Source organism: Salarias fasciatus, chromosome 7 (assembly GCF_902148845.1).
Source record: "Salarias fasciatus chromosome 7, fSalaFa1.1, whole genome shotgun sequence".
In the NCBI taxonomy this organism is placed as follows: Eukaryota; Metazoa; Chordata; class Actinopteri; order Blenniiformes; family Blenniidae; genus Salarias; species Salarias fasciatus.
The window spans coordinates 13,564,469-13,577,509 of NC_043751.1; the positions used below are offsets into that span (position 1 = coordinate 13,564,469).

The following is a 13,041-nucleotide window of genomic DNA, read 5'->3' on the forward strand; positions in this document are numbered from 1 at the left end:
CTGTTTGTGAAGGAATTCTTCCTCATGGAGCCGCAATGGTTTCGCGCTGCTTGCGCGCGCGAGTTTTGAAGTGGGCGAGTCTGCGTTCAAGCGGCTAATTAGTTAGCATGTTTATCCAGACGCTCACTGCCGTTCAGGTCTCGTAAACTTATGATATCCGACGTATTATCTACGTTAAAAGGGGCTCTGAGTGTTGACTGAAGGTTGCCGAACCTTTCATTAACATGGCCACGGGTCAATGCCGGTTCAGTAATATAGTCAGCAGCGTGGCTAGATGCTAAAGCTACAGAACCGTAACGCTGTTCTAACAAGGAACGCAACAAAGGAAAGTGTCAATAGGTAAGTTATGAACACGCTTGACAGGCTTCAGTTTGCTGTTATCAAATACCGACAATGTTATGCTGAAAATCCTTGTTATAAGTGTTGATGGTTCCGTTGTTTTTTTTTTTCAAGCCATTTGTCCTCCAGCAAGTTGGCAAAATGTCTATGGACTTTGACAGTGCAGCCCTGCAAACCCAGCATGATGAAGAGGAGTACGACCAGGAGGATTATGCACGAGAGCAAGAGGTGCAACACTCATCAATACACGATTATAGAAGAGGCATGCTTGCCATTAATTAGCCAAAATAAGTACAACAAACAAGTCGACAGTCAAGTTCGCCTTTAGTTGTTGAACAGCATAGTTGAGATATGAAAAAGGAAAAAAAAAATCCTTATTAATCATGATGTATCTATTTTAAGATTGGGATTTTAAGAGGTTCAATAATCAATTTATATAGCGGGGTTCCGTTGTGTCACATATAATATAGAAAACCAGCTGTATGAGGTCCAGTTAAGTCAATTCATTAGAGTATATATTGAGACCTATTTTTTCCCCTTTCTGGTTAAATACCTTATTTTTGTTTACTAATCAAATTATATAGTTCTCTGAGATTACCACACATTTGACAGGTTTTTTTTGGAAAGCAGAATGAATATTCTGTGAATTTGCGATCACTGTCAGTTTCATATACACAACTCACAGAACATTAGGGATATTTGGTTTTTGGCTGAAATGTATGGAAAATGTAAAAAAGTATTGTTACAGTGATATTATATCATGAAAGAAGAGCAATTAAATAAAAGTATGCAATTTTATTGACAATCTGAAAATAACTTATCATGTATCCTTGAGCACCAACGTCTCCTGCTGTTCACAAGTGGATTTTGTCTGCTGAGGCATGGCATCCCACTCTTCTTGAAGGGTGGCCCTCAGGTCACTGAGGTTCTGGGATACACACTTATGATGGCGACTCGGAGGTTTTCTATGGGATTCAGGTCTGGAGAAAATGCAGGTCACTCTCATTTTTTCAGTTCCTCAGTCTCCAGCAGCCGTTCCTATTGATGCCACCTCTTCAGTCTCCCTGTATTTCTATGGCAGCTGATGATGACACTGTGACACTCAGACTCAGCTCAGTGGTCACTTCTGTCATCCTGTGTGAAGCTGCCAGTGGTGAGGTGCTGTTGATTGGGTGTCATCTTGGTCTCATGATCAAGATGTAAGCAGCATGATGAGGAGGACTGTTTAAATAATTGTAATTGAGCAAGTACATTTATTGGTTGATTAATAGATCAAACACTTCTTGTGATTTTTTTTCTTCTCGTTGTGCTCCTTGTAGAACATCAAGTTGTGCAACAAGTTCTGAAACAATGAACAGTTGGACATGTGCATTCAAAGGTTCAGAGAAGTTCACTTTCAGTTCACCTGTGAAGTTAATCCAGAAATGTCACCTGAAAGTGGAATGTCTGTAGCTTTTTGTGAGTAGTGAATGTGATGTGTTTTTACTCCCACCCACAGTCAGTTGTGCTGTGAGCCGGAGCTTTCATTGGCTCAAGAGAAACTCCTCCTCCGAGGTGTGTCATGCTGAGATCCTTGGGTCTAGCTCTGCTTTGTGGCTTTCTTGTGTTGTCTTTATTTAGGTTATCCAGTGCTCTGCCTTTCCCAGCTTTATTTAGAAAAAAAAACACATTCAAGATTTTACCAGTCAGCTGCAGAATGGGACTTTGATTATTATGGATATTTCTCCCCCTACCTGTAACCCACTTATTATAGTCCAACTAGTCAAGTGGAAAATGTTTCCCACTGGTAATTGGAATGTTTCTGCCCCAGTTAACTTTGCTATATGTTTCTCCTGAACAATGGAGTTCTTTTGGAGCAAAACATAGCCGTACCACAGGAAGCCGACAACATGCCAGGCACGCTTTGGATTTTTCACAACGAGGGTTTTCTCTGCAGATATATTTGGTTCAGCTTTATGTTACTGCTTCACAGCTGAGGCAGAATTGCCCTTTTATTCTTTAATATAAGAAGGACAATATGGGTCCTTTGGTTTTGGACACAGTGGAGGATTTGAGGACTATTCAGCGCTCCTTGTGGGAAGTAAGTTCAGCTGACTTTTGTTATTCCATCTCTCTTACATGGGTGTTTTGTGAGGCAAGGATGTGCAATCTCTGAATGAGACGGATGACAGTTGGCATTGCTGTTGTGTGTTGGTAATAGATGAAATATTTAAAACCCATGACTGACTTTCTGGGGATGATTACATTCATCAGTGTAGAAAGCTGTGCTGATACTTTTTAGAAACATTAAAGAGTATTTTAGAAGTTTAGAAGTATTCCTATGTTAAAAAAACAAACAAAATAAACTATGTAATTAATCAGTTATGTGCACAATCACATGCATAAAATAGTTTTGAAAATGCTTTTCTCAGTTACTTGCAAAGCGTAGTTTACCGTCACGAAATGCTGAGTGGTGAATTTAAAATCTTGCAGCTGTGTGTCTGTAAATCCATAACCGATACCGTGTCGTCCTCTTGGGCAGAGACAGCTTGCGTTTCAGTGTCAATCTGTTATTTTACAACTTTGTTGCGGGGCAACAGCGGTGACTCATTTCCATGTGCTATTTTTCTGCAGTTGCACAAGCTGCTCACAGACTTGCCCCATGACATGCTGGATGACAGCAGAGACTCCACCCCCTCAGACCTCGAGTACTCGGCCTGCAGCAACAAAAACACTGGCAGCAGGTAAACCACATTGCTGTGCGTTGACTCATGACCAGTCGCTCATTTGGAGAGACCTTTAATGTGATCCATTTATATTTGTCCTTTTTTTTTTTTTTTTTTAATGTGATCAGCCCGCCTGCCAGCTGGACTCAGCAATGGTCTGATAATCCAGCTTCTCATGCACAGGTACAGTTAGCTTGTTTTTATAAATATTATTTTCCTCTCCAAGAAAATACTCATGTTGTTTTTATTTCCTCTCCAAAGAACTATGAAGTTGACTACAATCGAGACTCCCACAACGGCCATGCTTATGAAGATGAAGTTCATAGTCATGGACACCAAAGTCAGCCTCAGAGTCAGCCTCTGGCCCACACTTGGAAACAGGATCATCAGTTCGCACAGGGAGATTATGCGTGCGTGAGCATCGGCACAGAACAATCTGCAGAAACTTGTGAGTTTTCCACAGAGTTTCAGTCAGACTTATACCCTCAAACCACCAATAACCATGTGGAATATAATGCGGAAAGAGGATACATGGACAAACAAAGCCATTTTCAGGTAAAATGATCTTTTATTATTGAAATCTACAAAAACAACAGCAGGGCACTGTTTTATTTATCGACAGTGAATTCTGCTCACTTGATGGTTTAATTTCTTTGTGTTATTATTATTATTATTAGGCTACTTACAATCCTCAACACCCTGCCCATCAGCCAAAGATGTTTAACTCACAAGGAGCTCAGCAAGACGCCCACTATGACCATCTGCAAAGAGAATTCCTGGACACGACACAACGTGAGACACACAGTCCAGATTAATACCATTCGCGAGGTTAAATGAAATTCATTCATGATCCTGGTTTTTCTGTGTTTCAGAAAATTCTGAAAGGCAGCAGTTTGCTCAGCTGCAGATTTTGAATAAAGCGCAACAAAGGCAAATTGAAGATTTGGAGCAAAAATTGGAAGATGCACGACGCAAAATGAGATACGTTGAACATCAGTTTGCAATTGTTAGAGGTATGTTTCGCACTGACTTTTTGATTTTCATGATGTGAATACTCTCATTTTGAATACACAAGCTAGTTGAAGGAAATAAGCTGTTACATTTTTTTATATGTGAAGTTTTTTGTAATTGCAGTCTTAATTTTTTGTCTCCCTTAAAACTTTATTCTAGAATAGTTTTCTACTGTCTCTCATCTGTTTTTGACTCTTTTTTTTTTTTTTTTTTGAATAATTTCTAGATGAAAAAGATGGCCTGGCTGTAAGTCTGAAGGAATCAAGTCAACTGGTCGAAGAAGCAAAAGTGAGAGAGATTCAAATGCAAAGCAAGCTGAAGGTGCTGGAGCAGCAAGTGCAGATCCTCAATGACAGAAATCAGGAGGTAAGTAACCTAACTAAATAACAGTGAAATGGTGATTACACAACACTATGTCATACCTGAAGTTGTCTGTAATTAAAAAAACGTAAATATATGTACTTGAGAATAGCTGTCGTGAATTAGGAATACCTTTTAGTTGTTCTCATAATTTTGTTTTTGCTTTCAGAACATGAAGAAGCAGATGGTGGCAGACGCTGCGGTGGACAGCATGAAGCAGCAGATGCTGGAGCTTTGTCGCTCCGATACTCTGTCCAGAGCGCGACAGCAGCACGACAGAGACCTGACCGTCATGAAGGAGCAGCATGACTCTGCAGTGTTGGCCCTGCAGCAGAAGCTGGACTCCACCTCTCATTCTCTGAAAGCACAGGTCTGTCCACAGCATTGAATTACATCTGAAGTGTCAAAGTTACCCACAGTTCATCCATTTAAAATTAGATACATCTGAAAAGATTTTTTTTTTATTTCAAGCCTCCTGCAAACCGAGTCAGCATGTTTTTTTTTGTGCTTTTTCCAGGTTGATGTTTGTCAGAGTTTACGAGAGCAGGTGAAACAGCTGGAGTGCCAGAGAGAAGAACAACAGCTGGAGAGAGCCAAAGTCATCAACGCCCTCACTCAGCGTCTGGAGGAGAGTCAACAGCATTGCGCCAAACTGCTGGAGACAAGTGAGTCAAGGCATCTTCATGTACTCAGATCAGTGTTTTCTAAAATGGGAAAGTTACGATAATTCACAAGCGAAGTTGCATGAATTTAATCTCGTATTTTCTCCAGGTTCAGTCCAAGAGATGAGTCAAATGCAAATCAAACTGCAACAAGCACAATCAGCTAAGGCACTAAGTGAAAACATGAACAAAGTTTTACAGGTTTGCTTTTTCATATTTCTGTCTTTAGAAATACGGTGACGTGAAAAGACTGAGTTATCAGTTCTTCCACTTTTTTTTTTCCCCCCCGTAGGAGGATATGGCTGATCTGAAGGAGCAGATTACACTCTATGAATCAGCCATCAAACATGGTGTTATTGCTTTGGAACCGAGCAGTGACTGGGAGAATCAGCTGTCTGAATCATGCTTGGATCTGGGGCTGAAGAAAACAAACAGGAAGAACGGCCTGCTGCATAGGTACACGATGATTCTACAGTACATTGTTTTTCTGCTCCGTGCTGTGACTGTCAGTATTAACTGGAAAACCATGTCAACTGGCTCTATTTATAGACTCCATTGAAGTACCGAGTCAAATGGTGTTTGTTTTATTTCTTTCGTTCTTTGTAGTCAGATTTCTTTTCACAGTCCAAAACATGCCTTTGAGGTTATTGAATGACTTCTAATTACCCATGAGTCTGAATATCTGTCTTTGTTTGTCATGTGACAGACTGGAGACTGATTTCTTTTGCTTGTTGTGAGCCGTTACTGGCTTCAGCACCGCGAGACTCTAATCTGAATAAAGAGTGATAGAAGATGGACGAGCTGACAGCACTCCCATCAGGAGCCGTCAGAGTTATATTTTCTTCTTGTCTTGGCAGCACTGCTCTCACTCATCTGTCAGACTCCAAGCTGCCAAAGGATGAAGCTTTACGGCTGCTCCGAGTGGAGATGCAGCGCTGTCTGGGCAGTTTGAAGGGGAAGCGGCAGAAGATCAGTCAGCTGCAGGAGGAGCTCCAGCACTGCCAGGCTCAAGTGAACGAGCTGCAGAAAGAGTTGGAGGAAGTCAAAGTCAAGGCTTGGGTAAGAAATCTTCTTTTCTCATCACTGTGTTTAGAACTTATCTCAAACAAAAGCAGGCGAGCTAACACAGCAAAATCATGAATATATTAGTCTTTTTGTAATTAATGGTTGGCTTTAAACTACTGTGTGGGAAGAAGAAAATAATCTAAAATACAGATAAACTGAAATGCTTTGATAATGACATGATGATCTCCTCAGGTCAGAGAGAGCAGTCAAATGAAGCAAACAGACGTGTCTGGAGACTCTCAGAAAGAGTTGCAGAGGCTACAAGAAGACAAACGGCTTTTGCAGGAACAGCTTGAGGTTTGTTGTAGTTTGCTGTTTATGTCATTGATTTAATAATAATAATTACTCATCATTATTATGAAGTCATGAGTGACTTTTTTTTTTTCCAAACTGCAGTCGCTGGATCAGAAGCACAAGGAGCTCAAGCAGAGTGAGGAAAAGTTGAAGGCTGCTAATTCCGAGCTGTGCTCCAGAATGAGGGAGATGATCCAGGAGCTTGACCAAGAGAAGCAGGAAGCAACAGTGAGGTGAGACACAGAGACATCCAAACTGCATTAAACAGCATGTATTGTATGCGTGTGTCTGTAAATGATTCTGAACGTCTGTCCAGATCTGAGCGGATTCATCAGCAGTATCGGGACGACGTGGTAAACCAGATCAGAACAGAGCTAACGCTGGAGCATGAGGCTCAGATGGAAGAGCTGACTGTGCAGCACCAGCAGCAGCTTCATCTGCTGCAGTAAGTCTCTCGATGTCTAATGCCAAGCATTTCAACCAAGGAGAAACTGTCCCATCTCATTCGCTCTCTCCCTTACTTTACCTGCAGGACGCAGCTCTCTGAAGTCAACGACAAGATGCTGGGTGTGCAAGAATGCTACCTAGCTATCTGCAATGAAAAGAACATGCTTGAAGAAAGCATTCGCAAGCGAGAGCAGGAAGAAGCTGCGATTCGAGACCAGGCCAGTGCAGCTGTGGAGAAGCTGAGAACTGAACTTGAGGCTCAACATCAGGCCTCGATAATACAGCTCAAAGCTGCCTGGTCCAAAGAGAAGAAGACTGAAATCCAGCAGCAAGTAAACTCTCAGGTCTCTGCAGCCAAGGCTAAATGGAAGGAGGAGATGCAAAAGGCGAGACATCGGAAGGAAAATCCAGCCTCTTTGTCTCACTGAGAGCGATTTCTTATCTGATTCTATTTTCTTTTTTCTTTTAGACAGAAAAGATTTGGACTCAGAAGCTTGAGGATGCAAAAAGACCCGCGGAGATGGATGAGGCGACCTGCCAGACAGACGCCGCTGAAACGACCTGTCTTACCGTAACCGCCGAGGAGCTGGACTCCCGGCTCAGCGCTCAGAAACAGCAGCTGCAGCAGGAGGCGGACAAGGCGCAGCGGAAGGCTGTGGAGGAAGCCCGAAAGCAAGCCCAGAGAGAGGCGCAGGAAAAATACCTGGAGGACATGGCCAAACAGGTTGGTGAGCTTTTCATTCAACGAACAAGAAAATTTCAACAAGTTGGGGGGGAAAAAATTCAAAAGTGAGTTGATTTGTTACTTATTACTACATGCGCGAAGCATTCAGTGTATAAGTCAAGATTTAGCTTTCATTCATTCATTCATTTTTATATTCTAGTGGTGACAATTATGGACTGCAGTTATAAAATAGGAAGATAATCAGATACTAGGACAATTTAGATAACATAATTAAATATAAAAACGAAGAGTGTATTTTTTTCCATCAGTTGATTCAAATTATTGATATTTGTCTAAAACCAATCAGAAAATTAGTTTGTATTTTTTTTTAGTGCTGTCAATGGATTAATCGCGATTAATCGCAAGGTCTGCCATTTGGGTCAAAGAAAAGAGCTAGAGGATAATTGTCTTTTTCCTGACATTGGGACTGATTTATGAGGGTTAGATTCTTCATTGCGATTAATCTCAACTTAAAAAAAGTTAATTGTTGACAGCTCTCCATGAATTAATCACGATTAATTGCGATCAAATGCTTAAAACTGACAGCACTAATTTTTTTTAAATTAACTGGAATAAAATAGTCATGACTGACATGGATAACTTAAAAAAAAATGTGTTTCAACCCAACTTATATGCAAAGTGCTCTTCAGATTTTTGAATACACCTTTTCAGGCTCCATGTTTGTTTTGTTGCTTTGTGGTGATAGTCTGTGCCATTTTCAGAGTCGAACATCAATCTGGAAAATGTGTTTCAGGTTGAAGGTGCTGTGACCAGAGCCTACACCCGGTGGATCGATGACTTAACTTCATTACCAGAATACCAGGCCTCTCTCATCACGGAGCAGAAGAAGTGGGAAGAATTACAAGAGAAGCGGACTGAACAACAAGTATGACAGGCTTCTTCGTTCCACTTTTGAAAGTGTCATTATGATACAGCTGTTTCTCTCCTCTTTTATTTGGATGATGCATCTTAATGAACTGTTTCAGGTGTCTCAGGCACTGAAGGACGCAGAGGAAAGGTGGCAGAAGAAGAAGCTGGAGGAGCAAAGCCCTGGAGGACAGCAGGTGGAGGATCTTCAAAGGGAGTTGGCAGCTCTCCAGAACCAGCTGGAGCAGGTGACCAGAGAGCAGGCTGCTGTGATGAAAGCTGAGCTGGCCGGAGCTCGAGAAGCCTGGAATAGAGACAAACGACAAGAGATCGCCATGATCCAAGCTCGCAGTGAGCAAGTGTACCAAACCAAGTTGCAAGAACAGCTCAGAAAGCTGGAGCAGACCAGAGAGGACGCCGAACTCCAGAAGAAGGAAATTCTGCTTCAGATGGAAGCCAAGTTTCAGCAGACTGTGAGGACCCGAGAGGAGGAATGGCGATCCCAGTGTGCAGCCAAAGAGCTGACCCACACACAGCAGCTGAGAGAGGAATTTAAAGCCGAGCTGGAAACGGGACTGGCAGGGGTTCAGGCCGAACTTCTGAATCAGTCCAAACCAGAGCATCAGGATGGTGAAGAGAGGAGTGGGACCACAGCCGAGCCGTCAATAAGACGCCTCATTCATACTTCATGCACAGACTTGATTAAAAGAGCTGTTTCTCAGGCTAAAAAGGAGTGGGAGAAAGTGAGTCGTTATATCATTTTTCATCTAAAGTATAAATAAAGTGCTTTTATAAGTGTAGTTTGATTCTAGGGAAAAAAAAGAGGATTACATTGAAAGCTGAGAAAAACCTTGTGAATCAAAATCTTGATTGGTTAAAATTTAAGCCCTACTGTCATGGAATACTGTCTTGGTGAATGTGTCATTTTATTGAAACTGTACTCTCTTTTATGCTCCCACAGACGAGTGAAGAGAGAATTAGAAGAATGTTGAAAGAAATACAAGAACGGCATGAGAGAGAAATCAACAAAATCCAAAGTACACAACATTTTCACTGCTATTTTCATTAATATATCCAAGAAGCTGTGGTCACAAGTCAGCATGGTGGGTTTATGTATTTATTTTGTCATTCCCAGGTTCTTTTAGTGAGAGAAAACAGGCGTCCAGCTGCAGGAAGGAGTGCGCTCAGAATACAAGTAAACTCCAGAAGAAGAACAACGAGCTGCAGAGACATTTGGAGAAAGCGTGCCGTCAGCTCCAGCACAGCGTCCGAGAGCACAAAACTGCAGTGCAGCAACTCAAGGGTATTTCCCCCCAATTTTAATATTATTATTATTATTATTACAAGTGAAATACTCCTGCTCAGCTGTGATTTAGGGAAGCGTGCGTATTGATACAGCATGGATATGCCACTGTTTACTGTAGATGAACATCATAGCAGCTTACAGAAAGCAAAGGAGGAACATCTACAGCAGTTAGAAGAAGTCAAGAGAGGAAACGACTCTGCAAGGTTTGGGTTTTTATATAATTTTTTAATTTACATTGTAATCTGTTTGCACTCAGCAAATATAGAAGAGGAAAGAAAACATGTTTTGCGCTTGTTTCCAGATGTTCTGATCAACTAAAACTGCAAGAAGGCCTCGAAGAGATGAAGCAGCAGTACCTGCTGACTGTAGAGAAAATCAGAGGTTGGTTTTAATGCTGGAATGACTGAAAAAAGAGTCGTTTTGTTTCGTTACTTGCAGGCTCTCACATCTTTTCAAAGTAATCATTCATATGAACAAAAGTGGATTGTATTTTTTCTTCATCCCAGGAGACATGCTGCGTTATCTCCAGGAAAGCCGCGAACGAGCAGCAGACATGATCCGCAAAGAGGTGCAGAGAGAGCGGCAGGACACCGCCAGAAAGATGCGGCACTACTACCTGAGCTGTCTGCAGGAGCTGCTGGAAGACGGAGGAAAGAGTACAGGGCGAGTGGCCTCAACGGTCCAGTGACTGTTGGCTTCATTGCTGCAAATCTGGCTCATTGTATTGATCTGTCTGTGTTTTGCAGTGCGGAGAAGAAAATAATGAATGCCGCAAGCAAGCTGGTGGCCATGGCGAAAGTGTTTGAAACGCCGGTTAAAAGTAAATCGGGAAGGAACCACAATTTACCAGGTGACGAGAGGATTTATTTCAATAATATATTCTTTAGCACAGAGCACCTGTGTAATAAAAATTTTCTCCTAAGATTGTGAAAGCGTTTTTAATCGCTGCGTTTCTATCAGCAGGCTGTTCGACAGCTGTGTCCTCCTCCACCCGCCCTCCAGGTGGAAGCGGAGGCTCCAGTAAGGACCTGGCATCCCAGAATGTGCTTCCTGGCACCAGGGCAGAGGAGAGACCCCACAGAGACGAGACTGGTGCCGATTCAGAGCAGAACCCAGCCGCCACAGTGAGGACGAAACTCCTAAACCATTCGGACAAACCCTCACGTGAGAAGGACGAGACGTCAGCCGACGCCGGGATGAAGACCAAAAACCTCCACTTGCACAAGTCCCGTCATCCGGCGTCTTTTCCTTCCGCTGCAGATTTTGAAAACGTGTCCACGCGGGGTAAAAACAGGGAGCTGTACTTGCAGGAAAGTGACAATCAGGGCAGGCCTTTCCTCTGCAAGGAGGCTCCAGTCCGAGAAGACAAACACCCCGACCGGAGTCTGACTGGCAGCGACTCAGAGGCCAGCTTCCACCTCTCCACGCTGTCATTCCTCGGTCGAAAGGTGGAGCCGGTAAAGCCCTTCGCCGTGCCCGCCGCATCGCATAGCGTTATTGGGGAGTTTGGCGCTCTCACCCCGGACGTTTCAGACCTCACGGTTTATAACGAGATCTCCAAGAAGACGCCGTACGCCGAGACCTCGGCGCTCGCGATCAGAGTTTCTCAGAGGGAGCCCACTCCGGGCTCCGAATGCGAGACGCAGCAGGCAGTGTGTTCCAGGCCTCTGTTTTCTGAGTTGAGGCTGCACCAGCAGGACAGTGGGTTTGACAGCCCGTTCTACCAGCAGAACTAAGAGCTGAATTCACTCTTTACATAGTTATCTAGTCATTATCCAATAGTGCCTCTGATACAGCAGTGTGTGATGATATACAGCTGTTGCCTTAATAGTTGTTTGCAGTGTTTGTGTATCTTGACGTATTGTTGATAACTTAGTTTGACATATCTGGGAATACATGCATTTCTTTTCTTGCACTGAGCGAGATGAGGAAGTGTAGAAATGTGTTCTCACCTTCATGCGTTTCTCTACAATCAACTGCTGGTTTGCCTTTTGTAGTGCAAAAACTGAAAGTGGAGGAAAGAGCTCAGTCCTGATCGAATATTTGCCTCTTGTAGAGATGAAATTGGCTGAAGAATTTATAGTATAAACTGAATTCAGACAGCTGAACTCGCGGCACTGAGTATAAGAGCTCAGTAAAACTGACTTCACAGCAGGCTGTATCTTAAACTGAACATGTACAAACATTTTTTTCTTTCTAAATTTATCAAACAAGTTGAGCAAAAACACATTCGACAAAAAGCTGCAGCTGTAGATGATTCGTTACAGCCTGTTATGTCAAAGTAAACCAGCTCACTTTGCCACCAGCCTGTCGCGCGTGAACCTGATTATTTGTGAAAAGACGGTCTCGTCATCTGTCTGCTGTTCATTTGAATCCAGACGTGAAGCAGAAACGTGTCGCTCTCTGCGCTCTATTAGGAGCTTGTTGTTGAGCTTGTTATCGCAAAGTGTCACAATGATTTTATTTCATGTAGAAAGTCACAGTGTGGCTCCACTGACCCTCTACCTCAGGAATGTTGCTTTTTGCAGTTTATGAGCTTTAGGATGTTCTATTTCTGTGTGTATTTGTGTTTAAATTTTTATCCTGTTCATAGATGTACTGTAAATATGTTTTTTTTATATATTGCTGAAGTCAATAAATTTTATATTGGATTATTTATTGGTTTTGAGAGCTGATACTTTGTCATTATTACTTATGAAACATTTGAATATAATGAATGTCGCTTTTCAGTTAGAAGATACTGCAAACCTACAATACTCAAAAAGTTATTGATCTTCATCTTTTCGGGTGAAATTTCTGGATGAACTTTAAATGCACTATAACCTTTACAGGTCAACTTCATGTGACCTCTAAACTCTTGAATAATTGCTCTATATTTCAGTACGTTTTGAACAACTTGCTGTTTTCAACAAGTTTAATGAAGAAACCCACAACAGCTGTTTGACCCATAATCCACCAGTGGATTCCTGGTTTGGTTAGAACTGGTATTTAAACATTCCTCCTCATCACTCTGTCCACATTAATCCACATCCCGCACTGATAACCGCTTCATTCTGAACAGTTCCTGCACCAAGTGTCACGAAAAGTTCAGAAATCCTCTCTGCTGAGCCTTCCTGCTGTGATGCGGTTTGTCCAGGAGAGGTCAGCAGAGAGGAGCCTACAGGTCAGCATCCTCCACACTCCGCCGGGTCAGGTCAGATCTCCAGTGTGATCAAGGAGATCATACTGAACACATGTGATTTTATTTATTTTATTTAGTTA

The 13,041-nt window shown here is 42.4% G+C and overlaps 1 protein-coding gene across 2 annotated transcripts; it reads left to right on the plus strand.

Moving 5' to 3' along the window:
• The first annotated feature begins 197 nt into the window (after positions 1-197).
• Positions 198-12,355, plus strand: cep152 (centrosomal protein 152). 2 transcript variants are annotated; one of them, XM_030097268.1, is made up of 27 exons: positions 198-339; positions 454-567; positions 2,953-3,062; positions 3,173-3,227; positions 3,306-3,599; positions 3,722-3,836; positions 3,917-4,057; positions 4,282-4,421; positions 4,585-4,785; positions 4,933-5,080; positions 5,187-5,278; positions 5,370-5,533; positions 5,935-6,136; positions 6,335-6,439; positions 6,539-6,669; positions 6,753-6,881; positions 6,969-7,269; positions 7,353-7,607; positions 8,362-8,493; positions 8,594-9,217; positions 9,436-9,511; positions 9,610-9,777; positions 9,899-9,983; positions 10,082-10,161; positions 10,287-10,443; positions 10,527-10,630; positions 10,741-12,355. In XM_030097268.1, exons 2-27 carry the CDS (start codon positions 481-483, stop codon positions 11,514-11,516), a joined length of 4,872 nt encoding a protein of 1,623 aa, XP_029953128.1. In that variant the 5' UTR covers positions 198-339; positions 454-480; the 3' UTR covers positions 11,517-12,355. The 2 variants fall into 2 exon arrangements, with proteins under 2 accessions (XP_029953128.1, XP_029953130.1); XM_030097270.1 differs by having other exon boundaries at positions 10,744-12,355.
• The last annotated feature ends 686 nt before the right edge of the window (positions 12,356-13,041 follow it).